Source organism: Bufo bufo, chromosome 7 (assembly GCF_905171765.1).
Source record: "Bufo bufo chromosome 7, aBufBuf1.1, whole genome shotgun sequence".
Classification (NCBI taxonomy): domain Eukaryota; kingdom Metazoa; phylum Chordata; class Amphibia; order Anura; family Bufonidae; genus Bufo; species Bufo bufo.
The window spans coordinates 83,894,670-83,915,220 of record NC_053395.1 but is presented as its reverse complement, the minus strand read 5'-3'; the positions used below and the strand labels follow the sequence as shown (position 1 = coordinate 83,915,220).

At 46.4% G+C, this 20,551-nt stretch overlaps 1 protein-coding gene across 3 annotated transcripts in view; it reads left to right on the top strand.

Annotated features, from left to right (window-relative positions):
- The window catches only part of USP22 (ubiquitin specific peptidase 22), a 102,506-nt gene that overhangs the window by 46,993 nt on the left and 34,962 nt on the right, over positions 1-20,551 (top strand). For all 3 annotated transcript variants that reach the window (XM_040440098.1, XM_040440100.1, XM_040440099.1), the window contains exons 7-10: positions 4,769-4,938; positions 9,056-9,203; positions 17,534-17,639; positions 19,668-19,826. In XM_040440098.1, coding sequence (XP_040296032.1) covers positions 4,769-4,938; positions 9,056-9,203; positions 17,534-17,639; positions 19,668-19,826 — 583 coding nt within the window. The remainder of the gene's footprint in view (positions 1-4,768; positions 4,939-9,055; positions 9,204-17,533; positions 17,640-19,667; positions 19,827-20,551) is intronic.

Here is a 20,551-nt window from a genome sequence, read left to right as displayed (position 1 = left end):
CCCTCATTCCATGGGCGGAATTTTGCACGCTTATGAGACTCACGGCTGTCCTTGTATATGCTGTGCTGGACTCGTACATGTCCCCCTTCATTGGCGGAGTAGTTGCACTCTCACGAAATTCGGTGTTGAGTGGATTATTGCACAATCACTTAATGCTAGGATAACCCTGTGCATGTCCCCCTTTCACTAGGCGGACCTCCTGCGTTCCTTCTGGATACTGTGCGGCCATGTGCATGGCCCCCTTCTGGGCGGAATATGGTATGTCCTACTTCTCTGAAGTTGGTACTGGCCTTGGGCATCACCCCCTTTTGGGGCGGGCCTTTGCACTCTTGCCAACTGCAGTGTTTGCCAGGTACATTTCCCCCCTTTCTGGGCGGACTGCTTGCATGCCGATCATTCTGCTTCCACCTGACCCGAACGGGCTCTACTTGCTCTCTACTCCACCGAGCTAGGCGGTACTCCTTCTCTGGTTTGGATTGTATATTGCGGTTCCGTTGTGACTGTATCCACCATGTTCGTTGGCCCTTCCACCTGGGGAGTGTTCGTGGTTCCTAGATGCGTACCCATTCGTCCTCCTGCGGCATTGCTTCCCTGCGCAAGCGGTCACATGGACGCGAGTGCTGTCTGCAGCGCCCCTCGAATTCTACATTGGCTCTAGCGGGACTACGGTTCCCTCACCTACTACCATTTCCTCCTCTTCGGATGCAGTGTGGTATGAGTCCTTCCTATTGGTGCCCTCTGCGCTTCAGTTCTGCTCTGCTACCAGGTTCGGCCGCTCTCCTGGGGAAGGTCACCCAACTTCTCTTGGGTGCTCGATTGTCCAGGTCCAGGGGACCTCCACTTTGGGTTCTTCAGGGTATTCGCCTTCTGCGAGGCGGTGAGCCAGGCGTCTCACAGAGTAGCGGGTGTTCTGCTTTTGAGCTGTCCTACTATGACTACCCTGTTACCCACTCCTCCTTTCGGTTGGAGGGTGTTATGCCCAGCCTCTGTCTCGACTGCTTTTTTTCTCGCCGGCTCTGTTTTGGCTCCCGCTTGGGGCATATCACTCCGATGTGGCTTCTGCCCCGGCCAGGCTTCAGAGGCTGTTCCTTCACTGCCCTCCCCTCTGGGGAGAGCATGGTTGTTGACTTGGATAGTTCCGGTGTTCCTTGTGGCCTCGTACCGTCTCCCTCCTTCACACTGGCTGTACTAGCTGTGCACCCATTTACCGGGTCTACCGCGTTCTGTCCTCCCGCTTGGGTGCAGATTGCGTTTTCCATTCTAGGCGATGGTCCTGCTGTAGACTTACCTTCTCGGTAATTTGGGAGGACTACCCTTCGGTCCAGATTGTCCTTAGATCTCCCACACCGGTAGAACCCCTATCCTCTGGTGGCAACATCGACATGGACTTTAGCCTGTCTTGTCCTGGCATCTGTCGGATGCTGGGCGGACCCTTTCGGTTCCTTCCGTCTGCCCTTCTGCTCCCCCACTCCGGGTGGATATGGGACGACGTTGCTCGGGGGCCGACGGGACCAGTTTTGCCGGACTCTTCTGCCCGTGTTACTGGTCTGCGCCTGATCACATTGTGTTTTTTCCCGCTTGCCCAGGCGATTCCAGCGGGCACGCTAGTGTTCGCTCCCGGCCGTGCTTCGTCCAGGATCTATTATCGGACTTGGGCCTCTTTCAGACGGGCGTTGCGGGAAAATGTGCGGGTGCGTTACGGGAACACCCGCGATTTTTCCGCGTGAGTGCAAAACATTGTAATGCGTTTTGCACTCGCGTGAGAAAAATCACGCATGTTTGGTACCCAAACCCGAACTTCTTCACAGAAGTTCGGGCTCGGGATCAGTGTTCTGTAGATTGTATTATTTTCCCTTATAACATGGTTATAAGGGACAATAATAGCATTCTGAATACAGAATGCATAGTACAATAGCGCTGGAGGGGTTAAAATAAATAAATAAAAATTAACTCAACTGGTGACGTCACTCCGGTCATCACATGATCCGACCGGAGTGACGTCACCACAGGTCCTGTTCAGCAAAGGAGACAGAAGGAGATGCCGGGCTGCGCGAGCAAGTGGATTAAGGTGAGTTAAATTATTTATTTATTTTAACCCCTCCAGCGCTATCTTACTATGCATTCTGTATTCAGAATGCTATTATTTTCCCTTATAACCATGTTATAAGGGAAAATGATAATGATCGGATCTCCATCCCGATCGTCTCCTAGCAACCGTGTGTGAAAATCGCACCGCATCTGCACTTGCTTGCGATTTTCACGCAACCCCATTCACTTCTATGGGGCCTGCGTTGCGTGAAAAACGCAGAATATAGAGCATGCTGCGATTTTCACGCAATGCACAAGTGATGCGTGAAAATCACTGCTCATGTGAACAGCCCCATAGAAATGAATGGGTCGGTATTCAGTGCGGGTGCAATGCGTTCATCTCACGCATCGCATCCGTGCGGAATACTCGCCCGTGTGAAAGGGGCCTTAGAGTTCTTACCTGGGTTTCTGTGAGAAGCTGGGCATTCCCCCACTCTGCCTTCTCCAGTCCGGCCTGGACCTGGGACTGGGACTCTGTTCCTTGAAGGGTCAAGTGTCGGCGCTGTCCATCCTCTTCCAGCGTTCCCTGGCCCCTCTTGGGCCTGTCAAGACCACCTTCCATGGAGTGGCTCATTGGTTCCTCTGTACCGTCGGTACTGCCCTAGGAACTACATACTGAGCTCTCGGCACTCCAAGCTTTCCCTTGGAGTCGTTACAGAAGTTCTCTCTACTGCTTCTGTCCTGTACGGTTGTGTTTCTGTAGCCATCGTGTCTCTGACGGGTGTCTGAATGGCGGCCCTTCTCGTTCTGAGCCTTCTGTCCTTCCCCAGGACAGGGGTGTTCTCCATCCCGTCCCTTCCTTCCTTCTGAAGGTGGTATCTGCCTTTCATCTCAACGAGGCCATCGTCCTCCCCTTCCCACCCCCGGGAACGGACACTTCTTCGATTGGACGTTGTTCGGGCCTTGCAGTTTTACTTGGAGATCACCGGCTCTTGTCGACACTCGTACTCTTGTGGTTCCAGGAGGTCCGCGCAAAGGTTTGACGGCCTCCAGGGTGGCTTTCCCCCGCTTCATCAGAATGGCTATTGCTGAGGTTACCGCACCAAGGGCAGGGTTCCGCCTTCGGTGTCACCGTTCATTCCACCAGAGCGGTTGGTGCCTCCTGGGCCGGAGACATTGGGCTTCGGCCGCGCAATTGTACAAGGCGGCCACCGGTCTTCCTTGCACGCCTTACCAAGTTCTACAGGGTGCATACTTGGGTTTCGGCGGATGCTGCCTTGGGCCGCCTGGTTTTGCAGGCGGCGGTTCCTTGATGCCTTCGGGTGCTTCGCCTTGGTGCTGTGGTCGTTCCCCCCCCCCCCCCCCCCCTTGGACTGCTCTCGGATGTCCCAAGGTCTTCTGTGTCCCCCAAGGAAAATGGGCGCGAAAACATGATTTTTGTGTAACTTACCAGTAAAATCTTTTTCTCGCTCTACCTTGGGGGACACAGCACCCACCCATTTATTTGGTTTTTTTTTTCTACACTGTTTTCCGGACTTGGTTTACCCCATTTGGTAGTTGGCTTGTTGGTTCCACTTGTTGGACATTGCCTTTTCTCACTACTTGGACACGCAACTGGCAGTCTCTCTCTCCAGGCTGAGGGTATAGCTGCTGGAGGAGGGGCTTAACAGTTTTCACCTAGTGTCACGCCTCCTAGGGAGCTGAGCTATACCCAAGGTCTTCTGTGTCCCCCAAGGAAGAGCGAGAAAGAGATTTTACTGGTAAGTTATACAAAAATCTCGTTTTTACAGTAGAAATCCATTTCTGAAGGTATTATGCGAAGTCTCGTGAGACTTCGCAAAGTAATAACTTCGGCTCATCAGAGCAAATGCATTCTAATACTGTACGGAGCGTGTGCTGAAATGAATTTTTATGCAAATTGACTTCAGATGTTTCATCCCTACTGACTTTATAAAGTGCATTTACAATAGCAGCATTTATCTCTGTTCAGGATGGTGCCAATCCCAATGTTTGTTTCGGTGACCCTTCATCAGGGTTGGTGCCATCCTGGACAGACTCACATTATGGGTAATTTGTTACTGACTCTTCTATACTGCTATTGTAGATGCACTATATAGTGTTGGCATTGACTGTTGTGATGTGTTATTTACCCTTTGTGGTCTCATCCAGTGATGCTTTTCCCAGTCTATAAAGCAAAGCTGCTATATCTCATTGAATGGTATAGAATTTAATGACTGCTGGATAAGGCTGCTTGTTGCTGCTTTTCAGTCCCTTTTCTCTACAGTAAGCAGACCTTCCTTGCTCCACCGTCCGTACAGATAATGCTAGATGTATCCTTACAAGATGGCAGGGGCATTAAAAAAAAAATATATTAAACAATAGTATTTTTCGAACTAAGTCCTCCATATGCTGTGTGGATAGCACACTGACCTATTTAATTTCTGAGGCAATGCAAACGGGCGTATTTTTGCGGATCCATTTGGCCGTTCTGCGGGTTACAGAATGTCCTATTCTGGTCTGCATTGTGGATAAGAATAGTCATTTCTACTGATGGAAGTGAGAAAAATGTGGCATGCACGCAGAAGGCATGGTTCGCGCATCGAAATAAGGACACAGCTGTGTGCATGAGTACTTAAATCTGATTAACGAAACTGAAATGAAATTAATTCCTGCTAAGAATACATCCGCTGCTGTATACTGAAGTCTTTTTATGTCTGACAACTTTTCATCTTCATCACAGGTTTGCGAGGTTTAATAAATCTTGGGAACACATGTTTTATGAACTGTATTGTCCAGGCACTTACCCACACTCCTCTGCTACGAGACTTCTTCCTCTCTGACCGTCACAAATGTGAAATGCAAAGCCCAAACTCGTGCTTGGTTTGTGAAATGTCCACACTCTTTCAGGAGGTAGGTACATTGCCGATCAGAGTGCTTTCTGTCTGTTAGGTGTCCTGTTTTAGCATGCCCTGGTCAGTCTCTTCACTGAGATTGGATCAAACAATGTTATCTAGTCCAGGGATCGATAATCTTCGGCGCTCCAGCTGCTCTGAAACTACAACTCCCAGCATGCATACTTAACTGTTCTTGTAACTCCCATAGAAATGAAAGGAGACAGGAATACACAACATTGACAGCATAGAATCCAGAAGGGTGTTTTTTGTTTTCTCTTTTCTCCCCATCCCACCCTCCTCTCATCTCTCCTTTCTTAGATTCACACCTCTCTCTTACTGTATTATGCTTCTGTTCACACTCCGGATACCGGATGTTAAGTAGATGTCTATGCTATTCAGTCTTTTTATTTGATTCAGTTGCTTATATATGTTTAAATACACCTAATACAATTGTTGGGCTGCGTCCCTTCACTGATATTTTTGTCTGTTCAAAAAACATTTGAAAATTTAAATAAAGAATTTACAAAAAAAAGTGAAAGGTGGATTCTGGGAGGTGTAGTTTCAGAACAGCTGGAGTGCCGGAGGTTGCTGATCCCTGATCTAGTTCTTACTGAAGTGTATGTCTTGTTGTTTTCTCCATTTTTGTTCTACGGTTTCGGGATTATGATCTTTGTGTGTGAATGGGCTTTATACATCCTATCTTAACTTGTAACTACTGGAATACCCCTTTATCAAGTATCCAACTGCTTGGACCCCCACCGATCACGAGAACAGGGGCCCATCCACTTGCTGCTCCCCTAAAATGACCAGAGCAGCCGGTCGCGCATGCGTGCGGAGGTGAGTGCTGTACTTGGCTATCTCCGTAAATCCTATTCAAATGAATGGAGCCGCCTGTGCACATGTGTGACCAGACACTCTGATCATTTTAGGGGAGCAGCAAGGGGGCATAAGGCACAGTTCTTGAGATCAGTTATAGGATAGGGGATAACTTTTACCTACCGGAATACCCCTTTAACTTTTCAATATAGAAGTTCTGCTTAAAAATGTATTGCAGTGTGTCATTTTAGGCCCAAATTCTGTGCTGATTAATACATCAGTATAATGACCTAATTAGCTCTGTTATTCTGATCCACATCTCAAAGTCTCCTGCATAGACATAGTTAAATTATCCCACCTATTCCAGTTTTGTGGCCAGTCTGACAAAAGCTATGGGGAGACACCTGTGTATTTTGGGCAGTACAGTATTGTGCCCTGTCCCAGTCCTGGGCAGCTGTACCCCTTTTTTACTTTTTTTTTTTTTTTTTTTTTTACTGGGACAGAAATCCCTGTTGAATATATGATCTCTTAAGATGTGCTTTACTGATGAGCCATTTCAATCCCACCAGTCCTCGCAGTTATTTCCTCAATCTGTTTGGATGCTTTACATTTCTGTAACGCACAGTAATCGTACACTAGTTGCTAGTACGGTAACAGAAGAAAAAAATGCTGATGAGGTAGTCAGGAGCAAAATATGACGATCTACTAAAAACACATGAGAATTATAGCTTGTGATGACACGAGTAAATTCTCTGTATGTAAGCCACAAATTGTGGGTGTCATGCAAGGAGAGTGGAATTATTGGAAGCAAAACGGTGCCGGGTCTTCTCGGAAAGCAAAGCTTCTACACATTACATAGCTGTAGGAACACTAAATTAATGTGCGATGAACGCCGGCACAGTCTTACAGCTTGGAAACCTCCATTCTATCCTAACAAGCCAATGGCTGCAATAACAGCTGTCAAAACACGATTTTAAAGGTAGAAATTTAGTTAGAGAACCTGTCACTATAAAATGCAGTGCAACCTGCAGGCGGCACGTTATAGAGCAGGTTTATACAGTTTTGTGGGAGAAGATTCAGTAAAACTTGTAATTTATACTTCAAAATCTCTGCTCTTCATGACTTTAGTTATACACAAAGCCATCTTAACAGTGATGGTTAGTATTTCCTGTAGAAGTGTGTATACAGAGATAGCTGTCAGTCATTGGCTGTACACAAGAGTGGACTTAAAGGGGTTGTCCAGGTTCAGAGCTGAACCCGGACATACCTCCATTTTCACCCAGGCAGCCCCCCTGACTTGAGCATCGGAGCAGTTCATGCTCCGATGCTCTCCTTTGCCCTGCGCTAAATCGTGCAGGGCAAAGGCATTTTTTGGAGATCCGGTGACTTACTGGGCTCTCCATGGGGCTGCCAGGGAGCCCGGTGATGTCACCGGCACTGATGGGTGGGCTTTAGCACTGACCTAGCCAGTAAAACTGCTAGGGCAGCGCTAAAGCACGCCCATCACAGCCGGGGTCGTTACCGAACACACTGCCGGGCGGAATCTTCCGCCCGACATTGTGTGATTGTAAACCAAAGAGCCTTCGCCCTGCGCGATTTAGCGCAGGGCAAAGGAGAGCATCGGAGCATGAACTGCTCCGATGCTAAAGTCAGGGGGCTGCTAGGGTGAAATTATGGGTATGTCTGGGTTCAGCTCTGAACTTGGACAACCCTTTTAAGTTTAGGAAGAGCAGAGATCTAAATGTATAAATTACAGGTTTTCTTAAAGGGGTGGTCCAAGTTATTTTTCATTGACCTATCCTCAGGATAGGTCATCAATATGTGGATCTGACACCCCTGCTGATCATTTGGTTGAAGAGAAGGCCTGCACCATGTCAGCGCTGCTTTCTCCATTGTTTACCTGCTTGCTGTCGCAGCATGGAGAAGGCTGCGCTGGCACGGCACGTGCCTTCTCGTCAACCAGCTGATTTACATTTACATGTAGCGATCTCCTTCACAGTATTGCGATTCACTCGTCCCCATAAAGAAGAAACGATCGGTGGTGCCTGCAAGAACGACAGGATCACCTGATGAACGAGCGTTTTGGTTGTTCATCGGCTGATCGGCCGCACATTTAGATGGGCAGATTATCGTGAACGAGTGTTCACTGATAATCTAGACAATTATTGGTTCATCTAAATTTTACTTTTAAATATGACTACCGTTAGTAAGACCTGATGGTATCTCGGCTATAAACAGTGGTAAAAGTCCAAAGTCTGAAAGGCCACAACTATCTGAGAACATCGGATAGTTGTGTGCGCTCCAAACTTTAGACTTTTATTCCTGTGTAATTACTGACCTAGGGTGTGTCGTGGAGAGTGCACCACACTGTAGATTAGGTTGGTTGAGCCACTGAAATTCTATCATTATAAACAGTGGTACCTTAGGTAAAGGGATTTTGTAATCATTTTATGATCTGTGGGGAACCACACCAATTATGATAATGAAGTGGCCACAGTGAGTGTAATCCAATGTTTTGGCGGTATCTGTGCAGTAAACTATAGCAAAGCCCTTTCCAAGGTGGCTGGTCGCTCACAATAACTGATGGGTGAACAAGGCCTAAGGTGTAAAGCTACACCATTGCTGTACTCAAAAAAAGCTGAAAATGTATACTGTGTTTTTGTTGATGCATGTCACAAATGTAACCTGAAATGCTTGTACAGTGATTGTCATTGAGAAGAGATGACATGTACACCACACTGGCATCACTACTCTAGTAGTCTAGAGTCACATCTGTAGTGGAGGCTCCAGCAGGAACCTCTGTTGAAAATTGCCCAAATACCACTACATGCAGCAGTATTTTGTTCAGCAGAATGTCGGTATGCATGCTGGAAACCCTGCGGACTCCATTATGGTCAGTGGGATCTAGTGGTGTCCAACATATGCCGACCAGATCTGTTGTTTCTGGTTTTCTTTTCCTTTGCTGGAACTAGAATTTTGCCACAGATGTCAACCTAGCTTTACATGCACTTCTAGCCCACTATGTATAATTTGTGGATTCTGAGATGACTGCAGTAATGACCTGGATGACTTGAATGTTGTTTGAGGCTTTGGTCTGCATTATGACGTAACACAGCCTTCACCACTAGATGGAGATAATGTAACTTGGAAGTCTTATTGTGTGCACAAGCTTGCACATTTTATACAGATGTTGTGGGTTTCCTTGTCTGTAGAGCTTGTGTTCAGTTCTGTATGTAAGAATGTTCCCTAACTTTACTGTATGGTATCATGCAGTTTTGATCTACAGTGATTTATTTTCTTTTCTCCTCATTAATTAGTTTTACTCTGGGCACCGTTCTCCACACATTCCCTATAGGCTACTGCACCTAGTATGGACACATGCACGGCATTTAGCAGGGTACGAGCAACAGGATGCACATGAATTTCTAATTGCTGCATTAGATGTACTGCACAGACATTGCAAAGGTAAGCTTGTACACCTCAATCGTGTCCAGTTCATTTCTAAGACCTTTCACATGAACGATACAGATTGCATCAGGATGCGTTCAGTGAAACTCTCACCCTTTCGCAAGTTGTCAGTTTTGTCTGCAATTGCGTTTAATGTTTGTTTTTTCCTGTGTAGATGCAGTCAGTTTTGATACGTTTTTCACAAAAAAAAAAAATCTAGCATCAGTCAGTGAAAAATGCATTGCACCTGGATACAATCTTCTGTTTTTCACTGAAGCCCCATTCACTTCTATGGGGCCAAGGCTGCGTGAAAAACGCAGAATATAGAACATGCTGCGATTCTCTCGCAACACAAAAATTATGTGTGAAGAACAATGCTCGTGCATAGACCCATTGAAATGAATAATCAGAACTAACTAACTTGTGTGAAAGAGGCCTAAGTGATCATGCTCCTGACCTGTTGATCATTATGGTGTGTGGCTGGATCACTACAGGCTTCATGTTTAGCTAGTTAGGCTACTTTCACATCCGCGGCGTGGATTCCGCCAGAACAGCCTGCCAGAATTCTCCAGAAATGGCACACCCGGATGCAACCGGAATGCCCTCAAACGCTATTAACTGTAATGGGTTGCAGCGGTGTTCCATCCACAATGCAGGAAAATATGCCAAGAATCGGCTGGACAAAGCACTTCGCTTTATGCATGGCATTCTCTGCCGGAACTGGCAGCCAGACCACAGTGCCGCAGATGTGAAAGTTAGGGTACTTTCACACTTGCGTTAGTTTTCCGGTATTGAGTTCCACCCTAGGGGCTCAATACCAGAAAAAACTGATCAGTTTTATCCGCATTCTGAATGGAGAGCAATCCGTTCAGTATGCATCAGGATGTCTTGAGTTCAGTCCCTCTTACGGTATTTGGCCGGAGAAAATCCAGCAGCATGCTGCAGTATTTTCTCCGTTCAAAATTCCGGAACTCTTGGTGGAATTCCAGATCCGGCATTATTTTCCATTTAAATGCATTAAAGGGTTTCTATCACTTCGTTTCACCTATTTAGCTTTCAGACACTAGCGATCCGCTAGTGTCTGCTTTATCTAACCATCCTAATATAAGAGCTTATTGTCCTGCCGTTTAGCTAAAAAAATAACTTATATAGATATGCAAATGAGCCTCTAGGTGCTATGGGGGCGTCATTAGCACCTAGAGGCTCCGTCTACCTTCACAAACTGCCGCCGCCCAGCACGTCCCTCCAGCCCGCCCATCTCCTCCGGAATGCGATGCTACTTGTGCGCGTCTGTATTCGGCGCATGCGCAGTGAATGTCTGACCGCTTCCCTGCTCAGACATCTCCACTGCGCCTGTTCCTCGGAGCACTATGACGTCATCGGCGCAGGCGCAGTGGAGATGTCTGAGCAGGGAAGCGATCAGACATTCACTGCGCATGCGCCGAATACGAGGAGCATCGCATTCCGGAGGAGATGGGCGGGCTGGTGGGACGCGCTTGGCGGCGGCAGTTTGTTAAGGTAGACGGAGCCTCTAGGTGCTAATGACGCCCCCATAGCACCTAGAGGCTCATTTGCATATCTATATAAGTTATTTTTTTTAGCTAAACGGCAGGACAATAAGCTCTTATATTAGGATGGTTAGATAAAGCAGACACTAGCGGATCGCTAGTGTCTGAAAGCTAAATAGGTGAAACGAAGTGATAGAAACCCTTTAATGCCGGATCCGGCACCAAGTGTTCTGGCAAAACGGATCCAGTTTTCCGGTCTGCGCATGCGCAGACCTTTAACCCGTAGGATACCAGCGCCGTAGCTGTACGGCGCTAGGAACTGGGTTTAAAGTACCAGCGCCGTAGAGCTACGGCGCGGTGTTCACCCGGTCTTTGAGCGAAATCGCCCGGTGACTGGGTGATGATGGCTGCTCAGGACGGCAGGCAGCCATCTTCCCAAGGGGCAGATGGAGGTTTTTCTGCGCCCCTGCAACATGGATCGCTGCGATTGGCCAGTCTGCAGAAATCAGCCAATCGCAACCCCGGATGATTTTTCATTCATCCAGGAAGCTGCAGGGGGGTGGAACACTGTTTGTACAGGGGTGACTGGTGCTGAACTGGTCAGAACCTGTTTCCCCTGGGTCAAGCAGGGGACACCAGTACTAGTGTTTGGCGTCCCCTGCCAGCGCTGCTATTGGCTGGAACAACGCTCCAGCCAATGGCAGCGCCAGCTGCACAGGAAAGGGCAGATCCTCCCTGCATGCAGCCATTCTAGCTGGTGACTGCATGCAGAGTGGACCTGTGCCTCTCTGTGCTGTATCTGACCTGCTGGGATTTGTGGTTCCACACCACTGCACTTTTACTGCGATTCTACCTGCTGAAAGAAGAAAATAAAAACATCTGGAACTGCTGCAATAATTAAATCCCCCCCCCCCCCCCCCTTCCCTATTTGCATCAGTTCCAGATCCCTAGACCACCCTCCGTCCCTGTCCCTAACGGACGTCATTTGGTACCTGCGCTTTATTTATTTTTTCTTCTTCTGCGTGCGAGCGGTGACCGCCAAGTGCTGTTCAGTACATGCCTGCCTGCTCAGCACCGGGGGATAACTTTTTTGCGTTTTTTGAACCAAAAAAAGTGGTTAGGGGTTTATATAAATATATAGAGAGCTCTATATTTCTATAACTGATAACTAGTGTGCTCATTTATATCGGCACATTTTTGTTTTTGTTTTTTTTTCTGTGAAAAAAGACCTGCAGTTAGTGATAGATGGAGAGATATATAGATATATAATATATATCTATATATCCATTTCAGTTAGTGTTGTCAGTTTACCATTTTGCACGAACGCACCATCTGCGTGCGTGCATTTTAAAACCACTTACCGTATTTTTTGCTTTATAAGACGCACTTTTTTCCCCCCCAAAAGTGGGGGGGAAAATTGCCGTGCGTCTTCTAAAGCGAATACTTCGCTGGCCGCTATGCCGCACAGCGCAGCCAGCGAAGTATCAGTGTGGAGGGAGGAGGCGGGGATACTCATGGCGGGGCCCGGTGCAGTGACTCTACTCTAATACACCGGGCCCCGCAACTGTTAAACATTCAATCTGATCTATATCTAATTGTATATGCTCTGTACGGTACTTACTGTAGTACCGTAAGTATAGCATTAAGACGGCGCAGACCGGCATCTCCCTCGGTCATCTGCCGCTTGCCGCATCTCCTTCCTCATGCGCCGTCTGCTCCAGCTCGCTCTGTCATGCGCCGTCTGCTCCAGCTCGCTCTGTCATGCGCCGTCTGCTCCAGCTCGCTCTGTCATGCGCCGCCTGCTCCAGCTCGCTCTGTCATGCGCCGCCTGCTCCAGCTCGCTCTGTCATGCGCCGCCTGCTCCAGCTCGCTCTGTCATGCGCCGCCTGCTCCAGCTCGCTCTGTCATGCGCCGCCTGCTCCAGCTCGCTCTGTCCTGCGCCGCCTGCTCCAGCTCGCTCTGTCATGCGCCGCCTGCTCCAGCTCGCTCTGTCATGCGCCGCCTGCTCCAGCTCGCTCTGTCATGCGCCGCCTGCTCCAGCTCGCTCTGTCATGCGCCGCCTGCCCCAGCTCGCTCTGTCATGCGCCGCCTGCCCCAGCTCGCTCTGTCATGCGCCGCCTGCCCCAGCTCGCTCTGTCATGCGCCGCCTGCCCCAGCTCGCTCTGTCATGCGCCGCCTGCCCCAGCTCGCTCTGTCATGCGCCGCCTGCCCCAGCTCGCTCTGTCATGCGCCGCCTGCCCCAGCTCGCTCTGTCATGCGCCGCCTGCCCCAGCTCGCTCTGTCATGCGCCGCCTGCCCCAGCTCGCTCTGTCATGCGCCGCCTGCCCGTTCATTCATAAAGTGAGATAAGCAGGCAGGCGGCGCATGAGGAGGGAGCTGCGGCAGGCGGCGCATGAGGAGGGAGCTGCGGCAGGCGGCGCATGAGGAGGGAGCTGCGGCAGGCGGCGCATGAGGAGGGAGCTGCGGCAGGCGGCGCATGAGGAGGGAGCTGCGGCAGGCGGCGCATGAGGAGGGAGCTGCGGCAGGCGGCGCATGAGGAGGGAGCTGCGGCAGGCGGCGCATGAGGAGGGAGCTGCGGCAGGCGGCGCATGAGGAGGGAGCTGCGGCAGGCGGCGCATGAGGAGGGAGCTGCGGCAGGCGGCGCATGAGGAGGGAGCTGCGGCAGGCGGCGCATGAGGAGGGAGCTGCGGCAGGCGGCGCATGAGGAGGGAGCTGCGGCAGGCGGCGCATGAGGAGGGAGCTGCGGCAGGCGGCGCATGAGGAGGGAGCTGCGGCAGGCGGCGCATGAGGAGGGAGCTGCGGCAGGCGGCGCATGAGGAGGGAGCTGCGGCAGGCGGCGCATGACCGAGGGAGACGCCGGTGTATTAGAGTAGAGTCACTGCATCGGGCCCCGCCATGAGTGTCCCCGCCTCCTCCCTCCACACTGATGCATCTGATGGGGGATCTGTAGATGACACTTATGGGGATCTGTGGATGACATGAGTGTCATCCGCAGAGCCCCATGAGTGTCATCCGCAGAGCCCCCCCCCCCCCCCCCCCCCCCCCCATAACAGTCATCCGCAGATTACCATTAGTTCAAAATATTTTTTTCTTATTTTCCTCTTCAAAAACCTAGGTGCGTCTTATAAAGCGAAAAATACGGTAATACCGATCAGTAGTGTCTGTTACTGATTGAGTCTGCTTATTTTTTCACTTTTTTTTTTTTTTTTTTTCTCCTACATTTAATTTCAATTTATTACAAGCCCCTTCACGTGTGAAAGCACCTCATTCACACCCCACTCTAAAGTTTTACATATTTCACTCGTTACACCCCAATAAAATAAAAATTGCCCGTCCATCTCAACGAGTTTACTCGGCTTAAGAGGCATACGCATATCTTGCCTCTGATACGAAGTCGGCCGTGAGGGTGAAGAGGATGCCACTTTCCTCTACTCCTCTACCCCCTCATCATCATCCGGTGATGAGGAAACCACTAGAAGGCGCCCCAGGGTAGCAGTGGAGACAGCCACCCAGAGTGACCCCAAATGGACCTCACCCTCTAAGCATTATAAGCCCCAAATTCATGAGTTTGTGGGCAACTCAGGAATTCAGATTGTTTGGGCTTCACAAAATATATATATTTTTAAAGGGAACCTGTCACTGGAATATTGTGTATAGAGCTGAGGACATGAGTTGCTAGATAGCCGCTAGCACATCCGCATTACCCAGTCCCCATAGCTCTGTTTGTTTTTATTGTGTAAAAAAAAAAACGATTTGATACATATGCAAATGAAGCTGAGATCAGGACTTCTCTCAGGTTAATTTGCATATGTATCAAATCTATTTATTTTTATCTTTTACACAAATAAAGCACACAGAGCTATGGGGACAGGGTATTGCGGATGTGCTAGCGGTCATCTAGCAACCCATGTCCTCAGCTCTATACACAAAATCCCATTGACAGGTTCCCTTTAAAATCTTATTCTCTGAAGATTTATAAATTTGATGGTAACTCAAACCAATTTATACGAACAGCAATTTATTTCCCAGAACCCCACACCACAATACGCTAAACCCCAAGGTTGGCCCCCAGTAAATTCAGCAGAGATGACCTTTTGGGGGCTCTTGCTGAATATGGGCTTAGTAAAAATCAGTATTGGAGTGCGGATGTTTTGTACCACACTCCAATTTACAGTAATATCATGGCCCGTAATCGATTCCAAGCAATACTGAAATTTTTGCATTACAACGATAATGCACAGTGCCCACCCCAGAATGACCCTGCATTTGACAGTCTATGCAAAATTAGGCTCATCCTTTTACCACTTCAACGTAAAGTTCTCAGAAGTGTACACCCCAGAACAAAATGGCTGTGTAGACTAATCCTTATTACTTTTCAAAGGGAGTGTAAGATTCCGCCAGTACGTGCCCAGCAAGCGGGCAAGGTGTGGCATAAAATGTATAAAGTCTGTGAGAGTAGCTCTGGGTACACTCACAAGTTCCGGGTTTACGAAGGAAGGGACACCCGGATTGAACCTCCAGAATGCCCCCCTGTCCTAGGAGTTAGTGGGAAGATGGTGTGGGACTTACTGCACCCACTGCTGGATAAGGGTTACCATCTTTACGTGGATAATTACTACACGAGTCTACCACTGTTCCAGTCCGCTGTACGAGGTACCACAACCTCTGTCCCCAAGCCAGACTGCATCCTGGACTACAATAAACACATGGTGGGGTTTGATCTTTTAGATCAAGTTCTGAAGCCCTACAATGCCACACGAAAATAAAGTGTGGTACAAAAAGCTGGCCGTACACATTGTACAGATGGCGCTGTACAATGCATTCATGCTATTTTAGATCTAGAGGCCAGACAAGAACATTCCTACAATTTCAAGAGGTGGAGATAAAGGCCCTCCTTTTTTTTCAAACCAAGCAATGGAGGGTCCCAGTACTTCTGTAAGTTACCCTACCCGAATTGTACCAGGGCAACATATCCCTGTTGAAGGCCCCCAAACAGGGAGAAAGGGAAGGACCCAAAAATGATGTAGGATGTGTTCCAAAAGGGGGTTTGCGAAACCTGCCCTGAAAAACCTGGCCTGTGCATCAAGGATAGTTTCAGAATCCATCACTCATCCATGGAATAATTTCATCCTTGATGTACCCTGTAATTTCTCCACCTTATAACTGATTTTGTCCACAGAACTTACATATCCACTTTTCACCAACCACTACATATTAATTTCTGTAATACACCTGTTTGGTCAAACATTTCCACCACTTAAAATGTTTGTACGGGAGTGCTCTTTACAAAATGGGGTCACTTCTTGGGGGTTTTTAATTTCTGGGCATCTCAGGGATTTTTTAACATGCGACATGGCATTTAAAATCCATGTCTGTTTATTCAAGCCTGCAAAATCCATATTTTGCACTTTGCTTCTAGAGCACTGCTATGCGCCCATATGGCAGGCTACAAGCACATATGGGGTGTTGCCGTATTCAGGGGGAAATGGGTAACAAAATGCGGGTTGCATTTTGTCCTGTTACCCCTTGTGAAAGTGAAAAAGTATTTCCTAATTCTGTGAAACGCCTGATGGGTCAAAGTGCTCACTACACACCTTGAAATACTCCTTGAGGGGTCTAGTTTCCGGAATGGGGTCACTTTTTGGGGGTTTACACTATAGCGGTACCTCATGGTGTCTTCAAATACAAAATGGCGTCTAAAAACCATTATAGCAAAATATGCCTCCAAAATCCATATGGCTCTGCTTTCCTTATGAACACTGGCACATGCCCATAGAGCAGTTTAACAACACATTTGGGGTATTTCTGTAAACTGCAGAATCAGTGTAATGCATATTGAGGTTTATTTTGCTGTTAACACTTTACTGTGTTGCAAAAAAAATTAACATAAAAAAATCTACCAAAAAAAGTGACCTTTTGAAATTTAACGTCCATTTTCATTTCATTCTTGTGGAACACATCAAGGGTTAACAAAGTTTGTAACATCAGTTTTGAATAATCTGAGGGGTGAAGTTTCTAAAATGGGGTCAATTATTGGGGGTTTCCATTACATAAGCACACCAAAATCACTTTATAACTGAATTGGTGCTTAAAAAAATTTGGGGGGAAATTTTGGGGACAATTTGAAAAATCTTCTAACGTCCTAAAAGAAATGACCTTTACAAAATGATGCCAACATAAAGTTGACATATGGGGAATGTTGATTACTATTTTATGAGGTATTACTATCTGTTTCAAAAGTAATGAAATTCAAATTTGGAAAATTTTAAATTTCTGCTAAATTAAGGATTTTTTCATAAATAAAAGTGTAATATATTGAATCAAATTTATGACTGTCATGAAGTGCAATGTGTCACGAAAAAACTGTCTCAGAACGGCTTGGATAAGTAAATGCGTTCCAAAGTTATTAGCACAAAGTGACGCATGTCAGATTTGCAAAAATCTGCCTGGGATTTAAGGTGAAAAGTGGCTTGGTACTGAAAGGGTCAAAAATGCAAAAAATAAAGACAGATCAGTCTACAAATGCTATCCATTTGCACACGGATTTCCAGATCCGGCAGGCAGTTTCGGGGATGGGTTATCCCCTTTTGGGCAGACAAGGGCAGCTAGGTACTTGAGACTAAATTTCAAGAGTATCTCGGCTGGCCTCCTGTCATCAAAAAACAACAACCTGGAACCCTGGCGAAAAACCCAATGGAAAGTAAATATTTGAAGAAGTAGACATTTCCCGTGTATTTTTGTTGTGTGTCTATCCCCTGGGTGTGTAGGATTAATCAAAACTAATTTACATGTTATACATAGAGTGATGTAATTTTATTTATTTTTTATTTTTTTAACCAGGTGATGACAATGGTAAAAAGGCCAATAATCCGAACCACTGTAACTGCATTATAGACCAAATTTTCACAGGAGGCCTCCAGTCTGATGTGACATGTCAAGTGTGCCAGTGAGTGAATGCTTCAGTTTAGTCTGCCTGAGAACACCGTTCAGTCACAGTGAATATAGGCGTTTGACGCCTTCACTGTTGCGTAAAGTCACCCATTTTGTGATAAACTAATCAAGTACCACAACATTTGTAGACCTCTTGTCTTAGGCTCATTGCTATGCACAATTACATTTACAAACCTAAATTATATATGACTTTCCAGGGCTGTAGAGTTGCATGATTACAGTCTCATTGGCATCTCCTATGTAAGAGAGATTAATCAATTTCTAATTAACCCCTTAGTGACCACCCATACACCTTTTTACGGCAGTCACTAAGGGGCCTTAGGCTGGGCCGCCGCTTTTTTATGGTTACCCAGTATAAGCGCTGCGTGCGTCCCCTGGGGATCGGGAACCCGGCTCTCAATGGTGCCCTCCGCATGTAAAGTGCTGACAGAGGGAGCGAACTCCCTCTGTCTCCCATCGGCACCCTGCAAATGCGATTGCGGGTTGCGAATTTGTGTGAAGGCTGCCTGGGGTCTGATGTAGGCCCGAGACCAGCCTTGAGTAATTTCCAGCAGGCTGTGCCTCTCTGGCGCAGCCTGCTGGTCAATGTCAGAATAGCATTTCCATTAAAATGCAATGCACTATAGGGATAGTGCATTGCATTTTAATAGCAATCAAAAAGTGGTCTGTGTTAGTCCCCTTGTGGGACTATTAAGTGGTTAAAAAAAAAGAGATTCAATAAAAAAAATCCAATTAAAAAAAAATTTAATTGCTTTTCAATGGAAAAAATTTGCAAAAAAATAATCTTCCCCATATGTTTGGTATCGCCGTGTCCATAAAGACCCGAACTACATAAATATCACGTAAATTATCCACTACGGTGGACACCGTAAAAAAGTTAAAATAAAAAAAAGCCAGAATTGCTAATTTATTTAGTTGCCACCGAAAAAACGTAATAAGCACTCAAAAAGCGACATTTACTACAAAATACCAATGAAAAATACAACTCTTCCCCCAAAAATCAAGCCATCACAGAACTCCATAAAAAGAAAAAAAAAAGTTGTGTACCCCAAAATGGCGCCATTAAAAACTACAATAAATAAAGTTATAGCATTTGGAACACTACTATGAAAAAAGAAAAACGCTTGGTCAGTAAGGCCCAAAACGGGCTGGTCACTAAGGGGTTAAAAGTTGTTGCAAAACAGGATTTCAATTTTATTTTTAAGACTCTTTGGGGCAGATTTATGTTGCCCGTAGTAATCTATAGCTTTCATTTTTGGAGAGCAGAATCCAGAATGAAAGCTGTATTGTGATTGGTTGCTTTGGAAAACGTCCAGTTTTTCTTATAGGATAGTTTCATAAATCTGCCTCTTAGGGTACTTTCACATTAGCGTTGGAGGAATCCAGCAGGCAGTTCTGTTGTTGGAACTGCCTGCCGAATCTGGAAATCTGTGTGCAAACGGATACCATTTGTTTCCGGATCCGTTTGACAAATGCATTGAAATACTGGAGCCGTCTCTCTGGTGTCATCTGGAAAAAACGGATCCGGTATTTTATTTTTCAAATTTTTATAGGTCTGCGCATCCGCAGCCCGAAAAACCTGATCTGTTTTTCTAGAACACTTGGTACCGGATCTGACATTAATACATTTCAATGGAAAATAATGCTGGATTCGGCATGTTCCGGAATTTTGGCCGGAGGAAATACCGCAGCATGCTGCGGTATTTTCTCCTGCCAAATACCGCAAAAGTGACTGAACTGAAGACATCCTGATGCATACTGAACGGAATGCTTTCCATTCAAAATGCATTAGTATAAAACTGAAGCGTTTTTTTCCGGTATTGAGCCCCTATGACTGAACTCAATACCAGAAAACTTTAACACTAGTGTGAAAGTACCCTTAGTGTTTAGTTCTAGAACCGCATAAAAAGCTTCATAGTTCCCATTCTGGTTTAGAAAAACCGCCCTTGATATATACGTATTACTACTTTTATACTTTTTATATACTGCAAGTAATTGTATGCTTATGTTCTTTCCTTTTCAGTGGTGTTTCTACAACGATAGATCCGTTTTGGGACATCAGCCTGGATTTGCCTGGTTCTTCCAGCCCTTTTTGGCCTCTGAGTCCAGGAAGTGATAGTGGTGTTGTGAATGGGGAAAGTCATGCGTCTGGAACGACAACACTAACAGATTGTCTGAGAAGGTAACGCTTGTTCACTGTGACAATGGGGATAATATTTGAGTGAATACCTTCACATAATAATGTGTCTCAGCTAAACTTTCATCCCTTCATCTATACTGTGTGTGACTATTTTTTTTTTTTTTTTCTGAGCATGTGGGATATTCTGCAGATACAGATTTTTTGCTGGAGTAGGGTTTCCACCCCTATCAATAATAAATTCAAAGACTCCAGCCAAGTTTGTATAAAGTGCAGTTTCGTTTTATTCAGCAAACAATTAGTGGTTGCTACGGCAAAGTAAGTTGTGATGTTTCGGCACATCCGTGCCTTCATCAGACTGTAGCAAGAGAAATAAATAGATAGAAATACCTGATATTTACTGTATGTTTATCAGCATACATGATAGCGACTATATTCTATGTGTATCTGTGCCTCTTAGATTTACAAACACATAAATATAGAAATTAAAGTAATACTTTGATAATAACAAAAAAGTCAAAAAAGGAAGGAAAGATTATGTTGCTGAAGTTCAAGGTTGAAAACAAGGCCTATATTGGTAAGGACACAGTCAGTCATAGTCATCCTCTTACGTAAAATAAACATATCTGTAGTAAGTTAAGTAAATTATCACAAAAAGGATTAATACTAATATTGAAATGCCAGGTAGCAGTTCTTGCATATATATCACCAGGTAGTAGGTTGAGATAATGTGGCAATGGTCTTGGTCGGTAGCAGATTCTGTCTCTGCC